We start from the raw sequence: 15,756 nt of genomic DNA, 5'->3' as shown, positions 1-15,756 counted from the left end.
ACACACACACACACACGTTGAGTACAATAGGAATTGTTTTAATAAAAGATGGACCTCAAAACCACTGAAATATAAATTATTTTATAAGACGGGGCTGCACTCGACCCCAGAAGAGATTTATGACAGGGGGAAAGGGAGAAACACATAAGCTGCATGTTTGCAGCCTATGTTGAGTGAATGAGAAGCCAAGAGGTGAGCACACGGTACTGTACCTGCCAGATAACATCAGGGTCAAAACAGAAAGGGGGGTTGGTGTTCTGTAATTACAAAGCGGAAACATACACCACTTAGAAGAAGCCACAACACGGAAACAAAGTCACAGACGCTCAATGCACATCTTTCTCTCACTCTCCCACTCCATATGTCAAATCCTCCTGGCAATCGTGTTTGTTTTCCCGTTTGTAATTAATCCAGTCAGATTTAATTTGGCTCCTTTCATGCATTCACAGCACTGTAGGCATCTCGGGCTAGCACATGTGCAGTTTGTTAATAGGCAGACAAATCACAAAGTATGTGTGAAAAATAACTGTGGTTTTGCTGTAAAGGATCCACTTTTGGAACAAGCGTTTGCTGAATGAGCACTTAATGCGTGTGTGCGTGCGTGGGTGTGTACCGCGCGGACACATGTGGAGTCAACTGCATTTTTCACAGCACTAACGACTTCAAAGGGCTGAGATGAGAGTGAAAGCTTCCATATGTGACATTTGAAACAAATTGAATAAGTGCTCAACTCCGCATGGGCCAATAATTGACTTTACTTGGGCATGGCCGCCATGCAGATGGTAGGTAACGAAAAAGACAATGTTCTTTACGTTGATTGGGTTTTTTTTTTTTTTTTTTTGCATCCAGTATGTGTTTGCGTTGCATTTACAGCCAGGCTTGATCCTTTGCTACTGATCACATTACACCAGTCCTTTTCAATAATTAAAGTTCCGTGTGGTATGAAGTAGAAATAAAACTCAACCAAAAAACATGCAACTGGAATAATGCAATGCAGAAACAAGATCAGAACATGAGATTACAACAACACGCTTCAACTGATTTTGAATTAGTTTGGAGATGAACTTGGTGCATTCCCTAGATCTGACATGCACAAATTTGACATCACAGCAATATGCACTCCTCATGTAGCAAAATATTCCACATCTCTTGTGGCAATGAGCTCCACCGCTACTCCTACCTTCATATCAATGACGGTCTGCAGAGCTCTGGTCTTGGCCGGATCGGCCTGGAGCTGGTTGCGGCGATGGAGCTCCTGGGGAGGGACGCGGTAAAAATAGGCCTGGCGGCTCATCATCTTTAGCACTTTCTAACACCCACGGCTTCAGAGCCACTCAAAAAGAGTCACCGATCAGTCTCAGTAGCGGACGATTTCACCTCACGTCGTCTTTTCTCGACACTGTGTCTTGTGTTAAATAATGGTAAAATATCCACGGCCGCACATCAAGTAAAAAAAAAAAAAAAAAAAAAACTTCTTCTATAATCTCGAAGCTAGTCTCTGGTCTGATGCTCTCCCGAGGACTTTTTCCATCTCTAACAGCAGGTGCGGCTGTCTATTCTTTCTATTTTTCTGCTGTTCCTCATTCTGCAGGAATCACCCAGCTTTAGTTCCTATGGATGTGTCTCTGTCACCCCTTTGGTCCGAATCTTTCGATTTCTTATCTCTCACTTGTTGTCTCTGTCTCTCTCGCAGATGTCCGTGGTATGCAAAAGCTCTCGCTTAGCAACACTTTCTGCCAGCACATGCGCTAAGCTTTTCCCATCAATAATTAACGGTAGCTCTGACCTACAGCTCTGCAGTCACAGAAGCACACACACTTTTGAGCTAACAGACCCACATATTCCGATGCACAGAAAGTCACTGTCAAAGAGCCTGTTTCCCCTTTCCTCTACTAAACCATCACCACAGCTGATTGACTTTACAACCATTCCACCCTCCACCAGTCTCAATTGGGAGATACCTGTTATTGTGACAGCCTTATTTGCAGGTGTAAGAGATTTGAGCAAGGATGCCGAACAACAAATATAAAGTCGTATTACATTCTCGTTCTCCAAACTGACTTAAACCGCAACGCTGAGAGGAATGTTCTCCTTTTGCGAACGCCCGCCTCGCACCCACGCAGCCCAACATATTCGCACCCAGACACCGCCCCAGCACGACCACAGTCTGATCTGCTGACCACCGAGCAGCTCCGCTGGAGCTTGGATTGGGGCACCTCGGTTGCGGTAATGAGGGAGCGGCTCATGCTCAAGGGGCACCTCGCCGTTGCCAAGCACTGCTCTTTCAATCCCCACCCAGATTTTGTCTTAAGTGAACCACAGAGGGCTCATCAAAGTTTTGGGACGCCACTTCCGCCCTCATAAAGGACTCCTAACTGAGCTATTGTGTAGGGTCGTGCCACAGAACCCCAGGCAAGATACGTTGCAAGTAACTGAACATACCGCACAAACACATGAATGCCTTTATAAATATCGATTGCTACTGATGAGACAAATCCCACCCGGCGCAATAATAGCTTGGCAACGTTCAGGGTTCACATACTGCAGCTTGTGGAACGTGGCAAACACAATCAGGGCACTTCACTTCTCAATAAAAGTTAAAAAATGAGAATACACACTATGCCCACTAAAATCCCCATCAAGCAGTCACAGGACACACAAATGATAAATAGGCATACACAGATCAGCCATAACATCATGACCACCTGACTAAAAACTGTGTAGGTCTCCTTTGTGCCTCCAAAACAGTTGCGACTCATCTGAGAATGGACACGGGCCTCCTGGTGGTGTCCTGTGGTGTTAGCGGGGGCCTTTGGGATGGACTGAGGGAAGGGGCCTCTGTTCCAGTGCATCCTGTAGATACTTCATCAGTTTGGATGCAGTGAATTTGGAGGCCAGCTCAACACCATGTGCTGTTCTTAATGTTTTTTATTCCTAAAATGTTTTTGTGTGTGTGTCAGGCTGCAGTCATCAAAAAGCATCGTTTTTATGGGGTGGGGGTGTCTGGTCTGGTCTGGTCTGGTCTAGGTGGGTGGTACATGTCTAAGTAACATCCACACGAATGCCAGGTCCAAAACAGGTCATTGTTATTTACTTCTGCTGCCAGTGGTTTTAATGTGGCTGATCGGTGCAGAAAAAGGCAAAAGTTTGCAATGAATCTTGAAACGTTTTTCCCCACTTCTGTCAGTGAACTGAAATGAGAGGAGACAAAGACCTTATCCTCTTGTCCATGTCATTTGCGGATAAGGAGGGATTACCGCTGTCAGAGCATGCATGCCTCCCACAGGCTGGCATTCCCACTGCTGCCACACATCTAATCTTCTGCCGACCATATGTCCATTAGCGTGTCACTCTGTCTGTCTTTTTGACCGCCCATGCGCATTTTTGTGTCCCTCCGAGAAAGTGTGTCTATTAACTCCTTATCAACAACATTTTCGGAAACGGCGCTCGGAGCTGCTGTGTCTCTCAGCGGGGGAAATTAAGTCATGCAAGAGAGCACGTCATCAAAGACCGTCTTCCCTGCTCCACATGTGTCTGAGGAGCGAGCATATGGAATGAATAGGATCAAACGTAACACTATAGCAATAAGTGCTGCCGGCATCCTGGATGAAGGATACGGTCAAAAGGTTCAATTCTAGCCTCGAGGCAACGGTGTCATGTACGCCAGACTACGGCATGCGCAGATTCTAGACGGGCCCACAACACACGCTCACACATACACGCGCGTTCATCAATCACATTCCCATCCCTTATACATCAGCGAGGGAAGAAAGGGAAGAAAGGAAACACATTTTCTTGCCCCAAATGTGAAAATGTGTCCGCTATCAGCCCGTTAGGCTTAAAAGAGCGGTCTGAAAAGAAAAATGGAAAATCAGGGGGAGTCAAAGCCTGTGTAGGGTTTTGGGGGTGGGGAGAAGCTTCGGGGTGGTGTATTCTTGTCCCTATAAAGTTTTCCGCCTAAGCGCTGTGGGAGGTCAATGGTGCGCGGTGAGTATGTGGTGCCCAAGATCTGGTGGGGAGAAGGAACAATCAGTGTGTGTGTTGGCTTATAGTATTTAAGTTCTAATGCTGAGCGGGGCTTCATTAGCACATGTTGAAAGTAGCCAATCAAGAATGACGGGGCCCAAATGGCCCCGCCCGAGATAGGCCTTTCACCGATTAACCAAACCACAACAGATAACATATCAGCCGGGGGGGCCAAAGAAGAAGAAAGAGAGAGTGGGAAGAGCCGAAGGACGGACAAATAAACACAGGCAGATGAGAGAGAGGACATTAAAACGCAAGCCTCGTAGCGGGAGAAAATAAGCCGAAAAATAAATGCAGATAAAATCAGGAAACCGATTCCAAACAATAAGGATTTGCTAACATGAGCTTCCACTGTAAAGTTTTCTAAAGCTACATTGCTGAAGTTGCGTCAGTGTTCGACGGAGGGGGCAGACGGCGAGGAGGTGCCAGAAAAGCAGCAGGAGCTCTGAAGCCAGTCGTGCTACAAAAAAAAAAAACGAGTGGTGCCACAAGTGCTCGCTGTTACATTCTTAACGGGAAAGCGAGGCCTTCACGATCCCGCACTGAGTGAGGCGTCTTCGCAAACAATAGGGGCCCTGACTCCATCCAAAGCCCCTGCAGACCGAGTGACATCTGCAGCATGACATGTATGAAAGTAGATATGCCATCTCCGAGTGCAAATCTCACTGTGGGAGTGTGCGTGTGTGTGCACGCCTTTGGCAGCGGGTCAGGGCTGGGCAGGAACAGACCAGTGTTGCGGCTGTTATTATTGGGTCTAGAGGGACCCGGCGGCTGGGGAGAGTCAATTAGGCCCAGATTTATGCCTCTCAGCGTGGATCTGAGTGTGTATTCGTGTGTGTGTGTGTGTGTGTGTGTGTGTGTGTCCCATCACACATAACTTACAGCTCACAGCTAGAGAGATTACAACACGGGCGCAATTCTAGTAAAATACTGCCACTTTGTGGATCTTGCCAGTATTGCACGATTGTCAGTCAACATCACTGCTGCTTGATGGAAAAACTCTGCTCTCTTTGAGTCTTTCATTACTGATCTGATGATGACCAGCAGCCGTTCCGCGAGTGAATATGCTGACAAAGAGCGTTTCTGCCTCGGGCCATGTGCAGCTAAGACGGGCCGACAGCTGACAAAGTTGAACAGGAAACACAAGTGAGAGAGCACCACTTCACTCACCGTCAACTGACAACACACATCAGCATGTGAAGGAGTGATGGAGCGGGCTCTACAACATCCACACATACTGCACATCGGCATACACACATACACACGCACACACAAACAGCTGCTTCAAGCGATTTCACATATGGCCACGGTCTGTTAGTCATGAATGGTAAAACAGAGGCACAGGAGGGGATAGTCTCGGTGGACCCGCACTCAATTCTCTGATTTGCATACCGACGTACATAGGTTCACGCGTTTTTATACACACACATATCCTAAGTGTTTCTCATTATATGCATACAAAACATTTCTTTTCATTCCGTCACCACAAAAAAAATAAAAAATCAACAGAGCTAACCCTGTGTCATGTTCGCCGGACAAATAAAAGGAGCGGCGGGCTGAAAATAGAGGCATTTATGATCCCAGTTCAAAGTAAATAAGCTCGGCCATTTAGGAGAGAGTAATGGGTGTGGTAATGAAAGGCAGTTGGGCTAGTTTCCTTAAGAGCTAATCAGAAAACTGAAAGTAGTGCCCCCTAATAGAGGCACTAGCCGCGCCACTATTACCGGCCCGCCTTCACAGTTAACAAGTGCAAGGGCGAATTACCACACGAACCGCACCAAAGAAACGCAAGAGGCCCTTACGGAACAAAGGCCACCTCTTAAAGTAAATAAAAATGGAAAAACTTTGAATGCTCAAAATCTACACAAAGTAACGAAAGCTGAACTTAATTTCTAGTAAAGTGACCTTTGAAATTTGTCTTGTTCCTGAGTATTTGAGATCCTGTAACTCAGTACTTAGGATATTAACAGTTGTTGTCTTTAAATATGTAGTTCTTCCTTACAATTGAATGTGCAACTCCACATTTTTGTTAACAAAGCTGAATGTAACAAATTGTCTAGTGTTTTAAACATGTTTTCCAAAATCTCAACACAATACAATTTTTGGTTTATAACAGCATTGCTGTTCTATAAATAACTATTCAAATATTTTATTCTACTTCTTTTTGTGTGTGTGTGTGTGTGTGTGTGTGTGTGTGTGTGTGTGTGTGTGTGTGTGAATCTGTTTTTCATTTCCCCCCACACACACACTGCGTATATGCAGAGAAGAACAGAGAGACATCAGAGACCCCATCGCTCCATAACAATCTCAGAGGAGACGAGACGTTAAGAAAACTAGTGGGAAAAATGAAAGAACAACAGTCGCCTCTCTTTTCAATCAAGAAGGTCAAAGTGTTTTTGCTCGTTAATCACACATTAATATTCAGCTTGTTTTTCTACCTTAGAAAAACAGAACTTTTCGCTCCCTCGCTCCCTCTGACACATCTCTCAGACCAAGTCGCCTCCTCCTCCTCCTCCTCCTCCTCCCCCTCCGTAGTGTTCACTGTGTTAAGCTGTCAAAGGGTTAAAAATAGCACAACACACAGCATGTGCGTGGGTGTGTGAGTGTGTTTGCGTGTGTGCGTACAGGTACTCACCTCTTACACACACAGAACGGTTGGGTCCCATTCATTAAACACAGTTGTGCACACGCGCACACACACACACAGGCACAGCAGTGGTGGCATTAGCATGGGCTAAAATGCCATCACGGCCCTTTGACAAAATCACCACGGTGACCAAACACCCGGCATGGGTGGATATCCCGTCAGCCACTGGCATCCCGGAGAGGGAGTGTTCTGGCTTCAAACACTAAGCCGATAGGCTCCAGATGTGTACGCATGCTCACTCACACACTCACACTCACACACACACACACACACACACACACACATACACACATTGATTTATTCTGACTGAAACCCAGAGGCAGACGAACAACACAAACATAGAAAAATAAGAACATTAGGACACAAACAATATTGGGGTCATGCACAGACAACGCACACACATGCACACAAACACAACAACGAGGTAGAGAAATTAAAGGCTAAGAAGATTTAGGAGTTAAAAATAGATAAGGCAGGAGTGAGGAGCGCAGAGCAGCCTACTGCTCGCCCTCCTGGCTCAGGATGTAGAGACACCTGTGCAACGCCACCGCTGACACCAGGGCCGTTACTTTGATCAACAAAGTGAGTAAGACGGAAAAAATACTTAGCATGAGAGTACCAAACAACTTTTACATTTTGATACGCAGCTGAAATTTTAGCTTTAGTCACACACTCACATACGAGTTGACACCGGAGAGCACAGACAACTGCCATATGAGCATGTGTGTAGTCAGGAACACACACACACACACACGCTCAAACTGAATCAGATGGTAAAACTGCATGGCAGAACACAGGCTTAGAGCCGTGCGTATGTTAATCTGGCCCATTGATAAGACCTGCTGAGCTGCTTTCTGCTCCCACACAGTCACACACAGACACAAACACACACACACAAAGCAATGAACGTGAGCAGTGTTATCACACGCTCTATATTAAACAATAGAAATGAGAAGATATTATTTCAGCAATAACAACCGCATGGCGTAATTGATAGTTGTGAAAATGATTCCTGGAGTCAAAAAAAAAAAAAAAAAAGCAGATCTAATGCAAAGTTGTAAATTAATTAGAACATAGTGCATTAGTTGTTAAAACCATGTTGGCAGTATAGATGAATGACCCAGATACACACCTCTCTCACATGCATGTTCTCCAGCTGAGCTTCAGCCTCCTGCGCCGCCATGGTTATTATGCCTGCCCGCTGTCCCCGTCCCCAGTGTCCCTGACTTTGACCTTGGCCCTGAAGCATCTCCAGCAGCCTCTGGATGCTCTCGTCCCTGGCGCCCAGCGTCTGCTTCTGAGAGTCGATTCTCATCTCCATCTCCTCCATGGTCTTCCTCAGCAGCGACAGCTCCTTGGCCTGCCGGTCGTGCTCCGACTGCAGCCGGAAGAAGTTCTCCTCTGACGGGTCCTGGGGAGGGGGTGAGGAAAAGCCGTCACACCCGGGCACCTGGCAGGGGCTACAGGGCCGGAGGGAATTAGAGCTGGGTGCCGCTACTGGACCGTAGCTTGGACTGTGGATGGACTGATTCAGGCTGCTCCTGGGCCCAGGCTGAAGGGTGTTGGCTGGGCTGACTCTCTGCGCGGCTACTGCGGCGTTACAGCCATACCCAGGGCTGTGAATGATGATGTCAGCCTCCTGTTGCCTTGGATTGTAGGTGTTACACGGGCTGGCTCTGGGGCTGTTCTTTGGTCCAGGGCTGTGCAGGTTGCTGGCACTTTGTCTGGGACTGTGGCCAGGGCTGGGCCCCCCTCTGATGTCCTGGTCTATTTGTAGTTCTCGATAGGAGCCACAGTTCCCCTGATGCCGCTGCTGCTGCAAGCGACTGTTCATCTCCCTGTGAGCCCTCAGCTCCTCCTGAAGCTCCTGAACTGTTAACGGAAGTTGCTACAAAGACGGAGAAAGACAAAGTTTCCATTAACTCAGTGAGGTCTTCCTGTAAAACGTACTAAATATACATGTACGAATTAAAAATGCAAACATGTTACGAGATATACGCATACATACAAAAAATAAAATATGGTTGGTACAGAAAAAAACAGACCTTATTTCTTCTGACATCCACAGGCTGTAGCAGAGAATTGTGACATAAAAACACACACACAGACATATATAAAGCCAAAATATTATGGACTAAAACCTCCAAATATCCAACCATGCAGATGCAGTTCAATCGTCTTTTGTAAAGACAGATGTAGTTACAAACTTTGGCCACAAGAGGGAGATATTTCACTTCAAAACAAGAGGGAAACACAGAAGGTGCGGTTTTCATAAGCAGGAGTAGTAGTATTGGTAGTTTGCAGTGTAATGAATGAGGACAAAACAAAGATGGAAGGAATTCCACATGAAAACCAGTCTGTGATTAATAAAAATGTCCAAAATTTGACCTAAAAAAAAGATTTGAGGCATTGTTTTATTTCTATTTTAGATAACTGCACGACAAAACCCTCTCTTATGTATTACATTTACACAATCTGGTATTCTCCAGCGCATCTAAACATCTACTATCCACTACATCTTACTATTTTTTGATCTAATTCTTTTATACATGGAGACCAGTGGCTACGGTACGGGCATAAATGCAGGGAGCCTCTTGCTGCATCCAGTTAATGAGTCAATAATGAGTCAATTAGTCAAATTCTGTTGGTTTAAACAGTCAAATACAAATATCCCACTTTCACACCAAATATAGCAACGGCATCCCATAGTAATGGGATCATTCCAATTTAGCATTTTCCAATTCGAGTATATACCGAGATATGACAAGATTTTAGAACCATTCTTGGACACATTACACTTGATATTTCTATTAATGATGCACGTATCAGCGTAATACTTAGAATATGTTAGAGTACATTAACAACTTCCTGGTTGATAAGTGGGAATCCCTCATGGACATGAAACACATGGATGCATGTTAACATTCTTCGGGAGAAAAGGCAGAGAGGAAATCCAACAGAGGATAAAAAATTTAAAAAAAATACAGAGACACACAAGCACAACACTGAAAGTATCAAAGAGACTCGTTGACACAAACACGCTGACTGGAGTGGAGCTGCTAGTTTTATCATCCGCGCGAAGCCATTACTCTTTTTTTTTTTCCTCAAATATCCTAACTCCTCTGCTCGTGTCCAGAAGGTGCGGGGCGCCAAGGACATGGAGTTGAGACGTGGGAGGGCGGCGAGGGTGAGCGCGGATAATCAATGCAACAACCAGCGCTGAATATTAAGTCAAGAGTGGGAGGACAATTCCCCGCGCAAACACACACGAGACTGTAGACACAAGTGCATATGTACAAGTGCTGCGCGTACACACAACCAACACGCACACACACAGACACGCGCACATAAACAAACAGATGGCTTGGGGACAACTGCTCGGTTACTGCGCTTGAGAGGAAAGGTGACATTCCTTATGCTAATTATAAAGTTCTCTTGTCAGACTGGAATCTTCCCTCCAAGAGCAAAACACAGGGGAGAGTCTGAAAGGAGGGACGGAGAAGGTGATAAGAGAGACAGTAGATAAGACTGAATAATGTCCCTAACGTCCATAAGTGTATATGTGGTTTTTGTGTTTTTCAAAATAAGGTCTCAGAATTTATGAATTAGAACTAGTAAGCATGACCTGCAGTCAGCAATGCACAATCATTGGTCAGTAATCAACAATGTCAACAAAAGTGAAATCTGCTGGGGTGGGAGGTGTTCCTATGAGGGAGACAGATGGAGGGAGAATGAGTACTAGGGGAAAAAGTGTAAAGTAAGAGATATGAACTTAAATTAAACTTGCTGACAGATTATAATTCAGGGGAGTAATCAAGGACAAGGTAGTTTAGCAAGGAGAAGAGGATAAAACATTAATTAGCATTTTTTTTTTTTGGTATTCTTGCAACAGAGCAGGTGGAGGGTAACTTGGACACTTAATGGATTGCACTTTACTTTTGTAATAAATTTAGTTTTCTTAGACAGATAAAAACGTGTGGGTACGCGTGTAAGAGCGTCCTTGCGCCGTCAGTGGCGACGTGAGATGGAAAGGCTATAAATACAAATGCAGAGGTGGCACCTTGGTTACGAAGAGAAGCGCGGATGAGATTAAAGTTCTTGCATGCCCAAGTGCAACGCAGGAATTTAAGCGACGAGCTAATTCACAGCGTGAAAGATCGCCCGAATGAGATGAGAATCTCCTCTCACATTGCATTTCCCTGCAGACAAGCACTTAATTTTTTCAGACGACCGCAGACATACAAGTAAGGGAGTGCACGCCACAAACAAATGGATAAACAGAAGGCAGACGAGATAAAATCGCAACTAAAAACTATACAGTAGTGATGCAGCGAGGCAGACAGATGGATTACACCCTCAGGCTGAGTGGGCCAGACTCCAGGGAAAGGTGACACCGGACAAGCTAGCCCTTCAGGAGTCGCTGAGAGTTTTTTTAGAATCTGGTTAACACTTTGAGTGGATGCCACTAGTGCACGTTCCCATGGAAACACACGGAGCCTGGCAAGCATCTTTAAAAAAAAAAAATGGTGTGCACAGAATCCTTTTCTACGAAACCTTGAAAGATGGGAACAAAAGGTATGATCCGCAGAGGAGATGGGCGAGTCAAAGTCGCGATGTGACATGGGAGCAGACAATTAAAAATGATTTCAAAATCAACAGGAATGTGTCATCCACTCAAATGAAGACGAAGTGGTGATGATGAAGCTGGTGGAGTTTAAACAGTGAGGGGACATGTTTTAGAGGACACGGCTGCTGTGTTTTGGACCACACTCTTCAATTTGACAGCTTTCTCACCTGCACATCCTCTTGCTGTGTCCTGTACTGGTCCTTCACAACTGAGGTCCTCGTTCCCTCCTCCCGCCTCACCACCTTGTCTCTCTTCGCATCTGGGCTCCAGAAGTTGACGCTGTTCGCGCTGGGAACCGCCCTTCCGTCCCTCCCTCCGTCCAGTTCCCTCCGCAGGTTGTCGTTCTCTCTCTGCAGCTCCCTCAGCTGAGCCTGGAGGTCAAACGAGGAACCTTCCCCACGTCCAGTCGAATTCGCTGCCTGCGCCGGTCTTCCAGGTCTTCTCAGACTGGATGTCCCCGCAGGGAGCAGGGTTTGGTCGCCGCCGCACGTGTCTGACAAGTGATGCGTCCCGGAGGAGGTGATGTTTGGGCTGCTTCCCGATGCCGTCGTCCGGCCAGTGTAGGAGGAGCGGCTGGTACTTCGGCCCAGGGTCATGGTGCCTTTAGGGTACCCGCCGGAGGGTTCCAAGGTATCTCGCTCACTGGGATACATGGTGCCGGAGGTGGCGTAGGCAGCACTTAAAGACTGGATGTTCTCCATAGATAAGGTTTTACCTCCTGGAGCTGTCGCTGAACCACGGGTTGGGCCTTTTTGTGCTGCTGAGCCAACTTTGACTTTTGGACCTGGCCTCAACTCTGAGCCTTGACCCCCAGCTGGTTTAGGCGCTGGCGCAGGCCCGCCCCCTGACACGGAGCCTGGTTCTAGTCCCGAGCGGCACCCTGGTGTTGAGCTTACAGCCTGTTTTCCTTTCCCCTGTTTGGGGGACCTTGAGAAACGTGAATGGGACGTGCTGCCATCAGCGCCACTCTTCGCAGCAGCAGCAGCGGACAGCTTGCTCTGCGAGGGCTTGGCTCTAATGTTTAAAGGCATTTTAGTATGGCAAAACTACGACATATGAGAAAAAACTGTTAAGAGTTGAGAATATTTTCATACCCTAGAATGAAGAAAGGCCACCTATTTGGCCTCTCAGTTTTTACCTGTCCATCCCTGACTGTGTAGAGAATGAGGCTGAGCCTTAGTTAGTCCTATTAGAAGAAAGAGGCAGTGAGTGTTGGCTACAGGGCTCCCAGACGCATGGGCCAGAGGTATTGTGCTTTCAGCTACAGTGCAGGACATCTTGGATTCTAGACCGGTAAAAGGAAGACAAACATTGAGAAATATCACAAAAGTGTATATACTAGAAATGAGTTAGCTGTACAAGATCCTTGCCCTTTTGAAAATATGAGTGCAATGATGATCAAGAAGAAGAAGAAAGCCGTATTTGCTTGTAGGTTAAAAAAAAAATAATAATAATAATATTTCCCGTTCTTTAATTAGCCTTCACCATGATTTGTTCCACAGAATAAACAAGAGAAGACTTCATGAAATTTTAATCTAGTACAACTGTGCCCGATCCAATATCCCATATTACATCCCATATTCCTGCAATGTGTGAAAAATGCTTGGTCGCCAAAATTTGCAAGGGTTGGTAACAGGATTGGAAGCCATTGCTCTAGTCTAGTGGACACCTTCACTCAGAACTACATCATTGCTTAAAATTCTTTTCCTTTCCTTATTTGGGGTTATGGGAGGGATGGGAAGGGAGGAAAACAACGTCTCTCACCACCAGGCTATAGATTAGCAAGACAACATGTCTACATTAACACCTTCACTCTCTGTGTTTAGAAATTCTTGTCACAGCCACAGTCTGCACAGTAGAAGGGAGCTGGACCAGTATTATCATTTCAGCACCATGGACAGCACTAAATCTAGAGGCTACAAAGTGCATGAATTCTAATGCCTGCCCCAGTCTGAAATGAGAAACAGCCCAGTTTAAAATGCTTTGGCCTTGGCAGAATAAAGGAGCTAAAAGACCGGTCTTTATTATCTAACGTCCCTCGGGGTCACTAGCAAATTTATCGTCAAACTTTGCCAGGCTGTGGACCTACCAGTACCTAAGGCATCAGCTAAATATAGAAGACAATAATAGGGACTTGGAATTTAGGCTAAATCCTATTCGAAGTGGCGTGTTAAGACTGGGCCAACATTAGGATACGCTTACACTTATCTTTTTTTTAATCTTTTTTATTTATGTAGTGCTGTGAAAAAGAGTTTGTGCCCTTCTTGAGCGTCAGTGTTTCAGAGCATCAAGCTAATTTAAATATAAGATGGTGTAAAGATGCAGTTTTTAAATGAAGGTTTTTATTATTAAAGGGGGGGGGGACTAAATCCAAACCCAAACCTACATGGCCCTGTGTGAAAAAAGTGTTTGCTTCCCCTGTTAAAACATAACTTAACTGTGGTTTATTACACCTAAGTTCAATTTCTGTAGCCACAGCCAGGCCTGATCACTGGCACACCTCGTCTCAATCAAGAAATCACTTAAATAGGACCTATCTGACAACATGAAGAGAACTTGGGTTCTGCAGCAGGACAATAATCAAAAACACATCAGCAAGTCTGACCATGGCTGAATGGCTGAAGAAAAAGAAAATCAAGACTTTGGAGTGGCCTTGTGAAAGTTCTGACCTGAATCCTATTGAGATGCTGTGGCAAGACCTTAAAAAAGGCGGTTCATGAGGTTCATATGGCTGATTTACAACAATTCTGCAAAAGTGAGTGGGCCAAAATTCCTCCACAGCGCTGTGAAAGACTCAATGTAAGTTATGACAACCACTTTATTATCGTTGTTGCTGCTAAGGGTGGCCCAACCAGCCTTTAGGTTTGGGGGGCAATCCCTATTTTACACAGGGCTATGTATGTCTGGATTTTGTTTTCCCATAAAAAAACTGTATTTTATGTGTTTCTTGTGTTATCTTTGACTAAAATTTATATCAGTTTCATGATCTGAAACTTTTGTGTGACAAACTTGCAAATTAAAAATAAATAAATAAATAAACTGTATATAAACTCAATCCCCAAGGAATCAAAGTAACTGCAACCCAGTCCCATGATAGACCAGATATTGGGGGCTGTCTGTAAAGCAGAGGCAAATCCAAATCATAATCCCTCCTCTAATCCAAGAGGATTGGGTGCTAGGATTCACTGCACAGGATGCAACTGAGAGATTGGTTAAGTCTGCTTGTCAGTCATAACATAGCTGTCAATCCTTTATCCATTATTGTTTGAGACGATGATTTGAGCATTATGTGGCAACAATGTAAAAAACAAACAAACAAAGATTTCTGGGTATATTTTTTTAGCGAATCAGTAAGGGAATGTGCGAATGACATGATAAGTATAATGGTGAAATCACCAACAGCGTCTAAACATTTTAAAACGGTATATAGGTTTTTCTGTGTACTACTAAAGCTTAAGCTTAAGATGGACGTAGCATAAGTCAATGGTCCATTCCAATTGACGCGCAAAGTTTACGCAGCCATGTCAAACCATATACACTATATTGCACTTAACGCAGAAAGCAGTGATGAAAATGCTCAAATGGAACCACAAGGAAGAAACGCGCTTGACTCGATCCGTCCACAAGCGCCTGCACTTACTTCTGAGTTGGCGGCCAGCTGTTGATGCGAAGAGAAAAGTCGACGCACCGGCAAAACCGCAGCACTACAACTCGTTAATTTGCATGACAATTCATTATCCGCTTGAGCGCTTTTAATAATAAAGCTGTGCATACTGCAAAACCTAACCGAGAAACTACCACCGCACCATCCATGTTTCACGAGTAAACCGGTCGCTGCGCATGTGACCGTGCAGCCCGGACACAGACGAATAATTCTACTACGACCACGGCATGAAGGATTAGTTTCTTGTTCATATGCGCACGGCTACATGAGTTCAGGCTAGTGCCTTACATAATGATTAATCTGCCGCACAAACTGAGAGCCCCGCTTCATTTGTCTTAAATAACGCAGCCGGATGCTGCCACAAAAGTCCAAGGTGCGCGCTCGGCGTGCAGTGTCTTACCGGACAGGAACCTCTCCATCACCGCGAAGTCCCAGCAGCACCCTGTCGGACCTCGGCGCAGGATCCATGATCTCATCGGCTCAGCTCATGACCTGTCCTGGCATCGGGTCCGCGTGGGCGCGCTTCCCCCCAGCTGGCGCGTGCGCGACCCGGCTCCGTGGCGAGGCAGTGGGGACAGCAGTGATTGGATGGTTTCTTTGTTTCAGACACCTACATGAGCGTCGGTTGGGAGTGGGACTTGGGAGATCTTACATTACTCTGTAATTTGCAATAACGAAAGCATTATCTTAAACAAACGGAACTTTACTCTTAGTGTCTCACTCTTTAACTTTCACTGACTAATGCAGAGACACGAGACTGGTATAAAATGACACCACATGATGGATACAGAT

The 15,756-nt window shown here is 45.5% G+C and overlaps 1 protein-coding gene across 1 annotated transcript in view; it reads right to left on the bottom strand.

Moving 5' to 3' along the window:
* Positions 1–15,497, bottom strand: part of LOC124996733 (ERC protein 2-like) — a 144,526-nt gene extending 129,029 nt beyond the window's left edge. Inside the window, exons 1-4 of the mRNA XM_047570018.1 lie at positions 15,365–15,497; positions 11,468–12,585; positions 8,719–8,742; positions 7,806–8,561 (exon numbers count right to left, since the gene is read on the bottom strand). Of these exons, the coding sequence (XP_047425974.1) occupies positions 7,806–8,561; positions 8,719–8,742; positions 11,468–12,331 (1,644 nt within the window). The 5' untranslated portion in view covers positions 12,332–12,585; positions 15,365–15,497. The remainder of the gene's footprint in view (positions 1–7,805; positions 8,562–8,718; positions 8,743–11,467; positions 12,586–15,364) is intronic.
* Positions 15,498–15,756: the final 259 nt, after the last annotated feature.

This window comes from Mugil cephalus, chromosome 1, assembly GCF_022458985.1.
Source record: "Mugil cephalus isolate CIBA_MC_2020 chromosome 1, CIBA_Mcephalus_1.1, whole genome shotgun sequence".
NCBI lineage: Eukaryota > Metazoa > Chordata > Actinopteri > Mugiliformes > Mugilidae > Mugil > Mugil cephalus.
The sequence above is the reverse complement of the archived record's forward strand: the minus strand, read 5'-3'. Positions and strand labels throughout refer to the sequence as shown.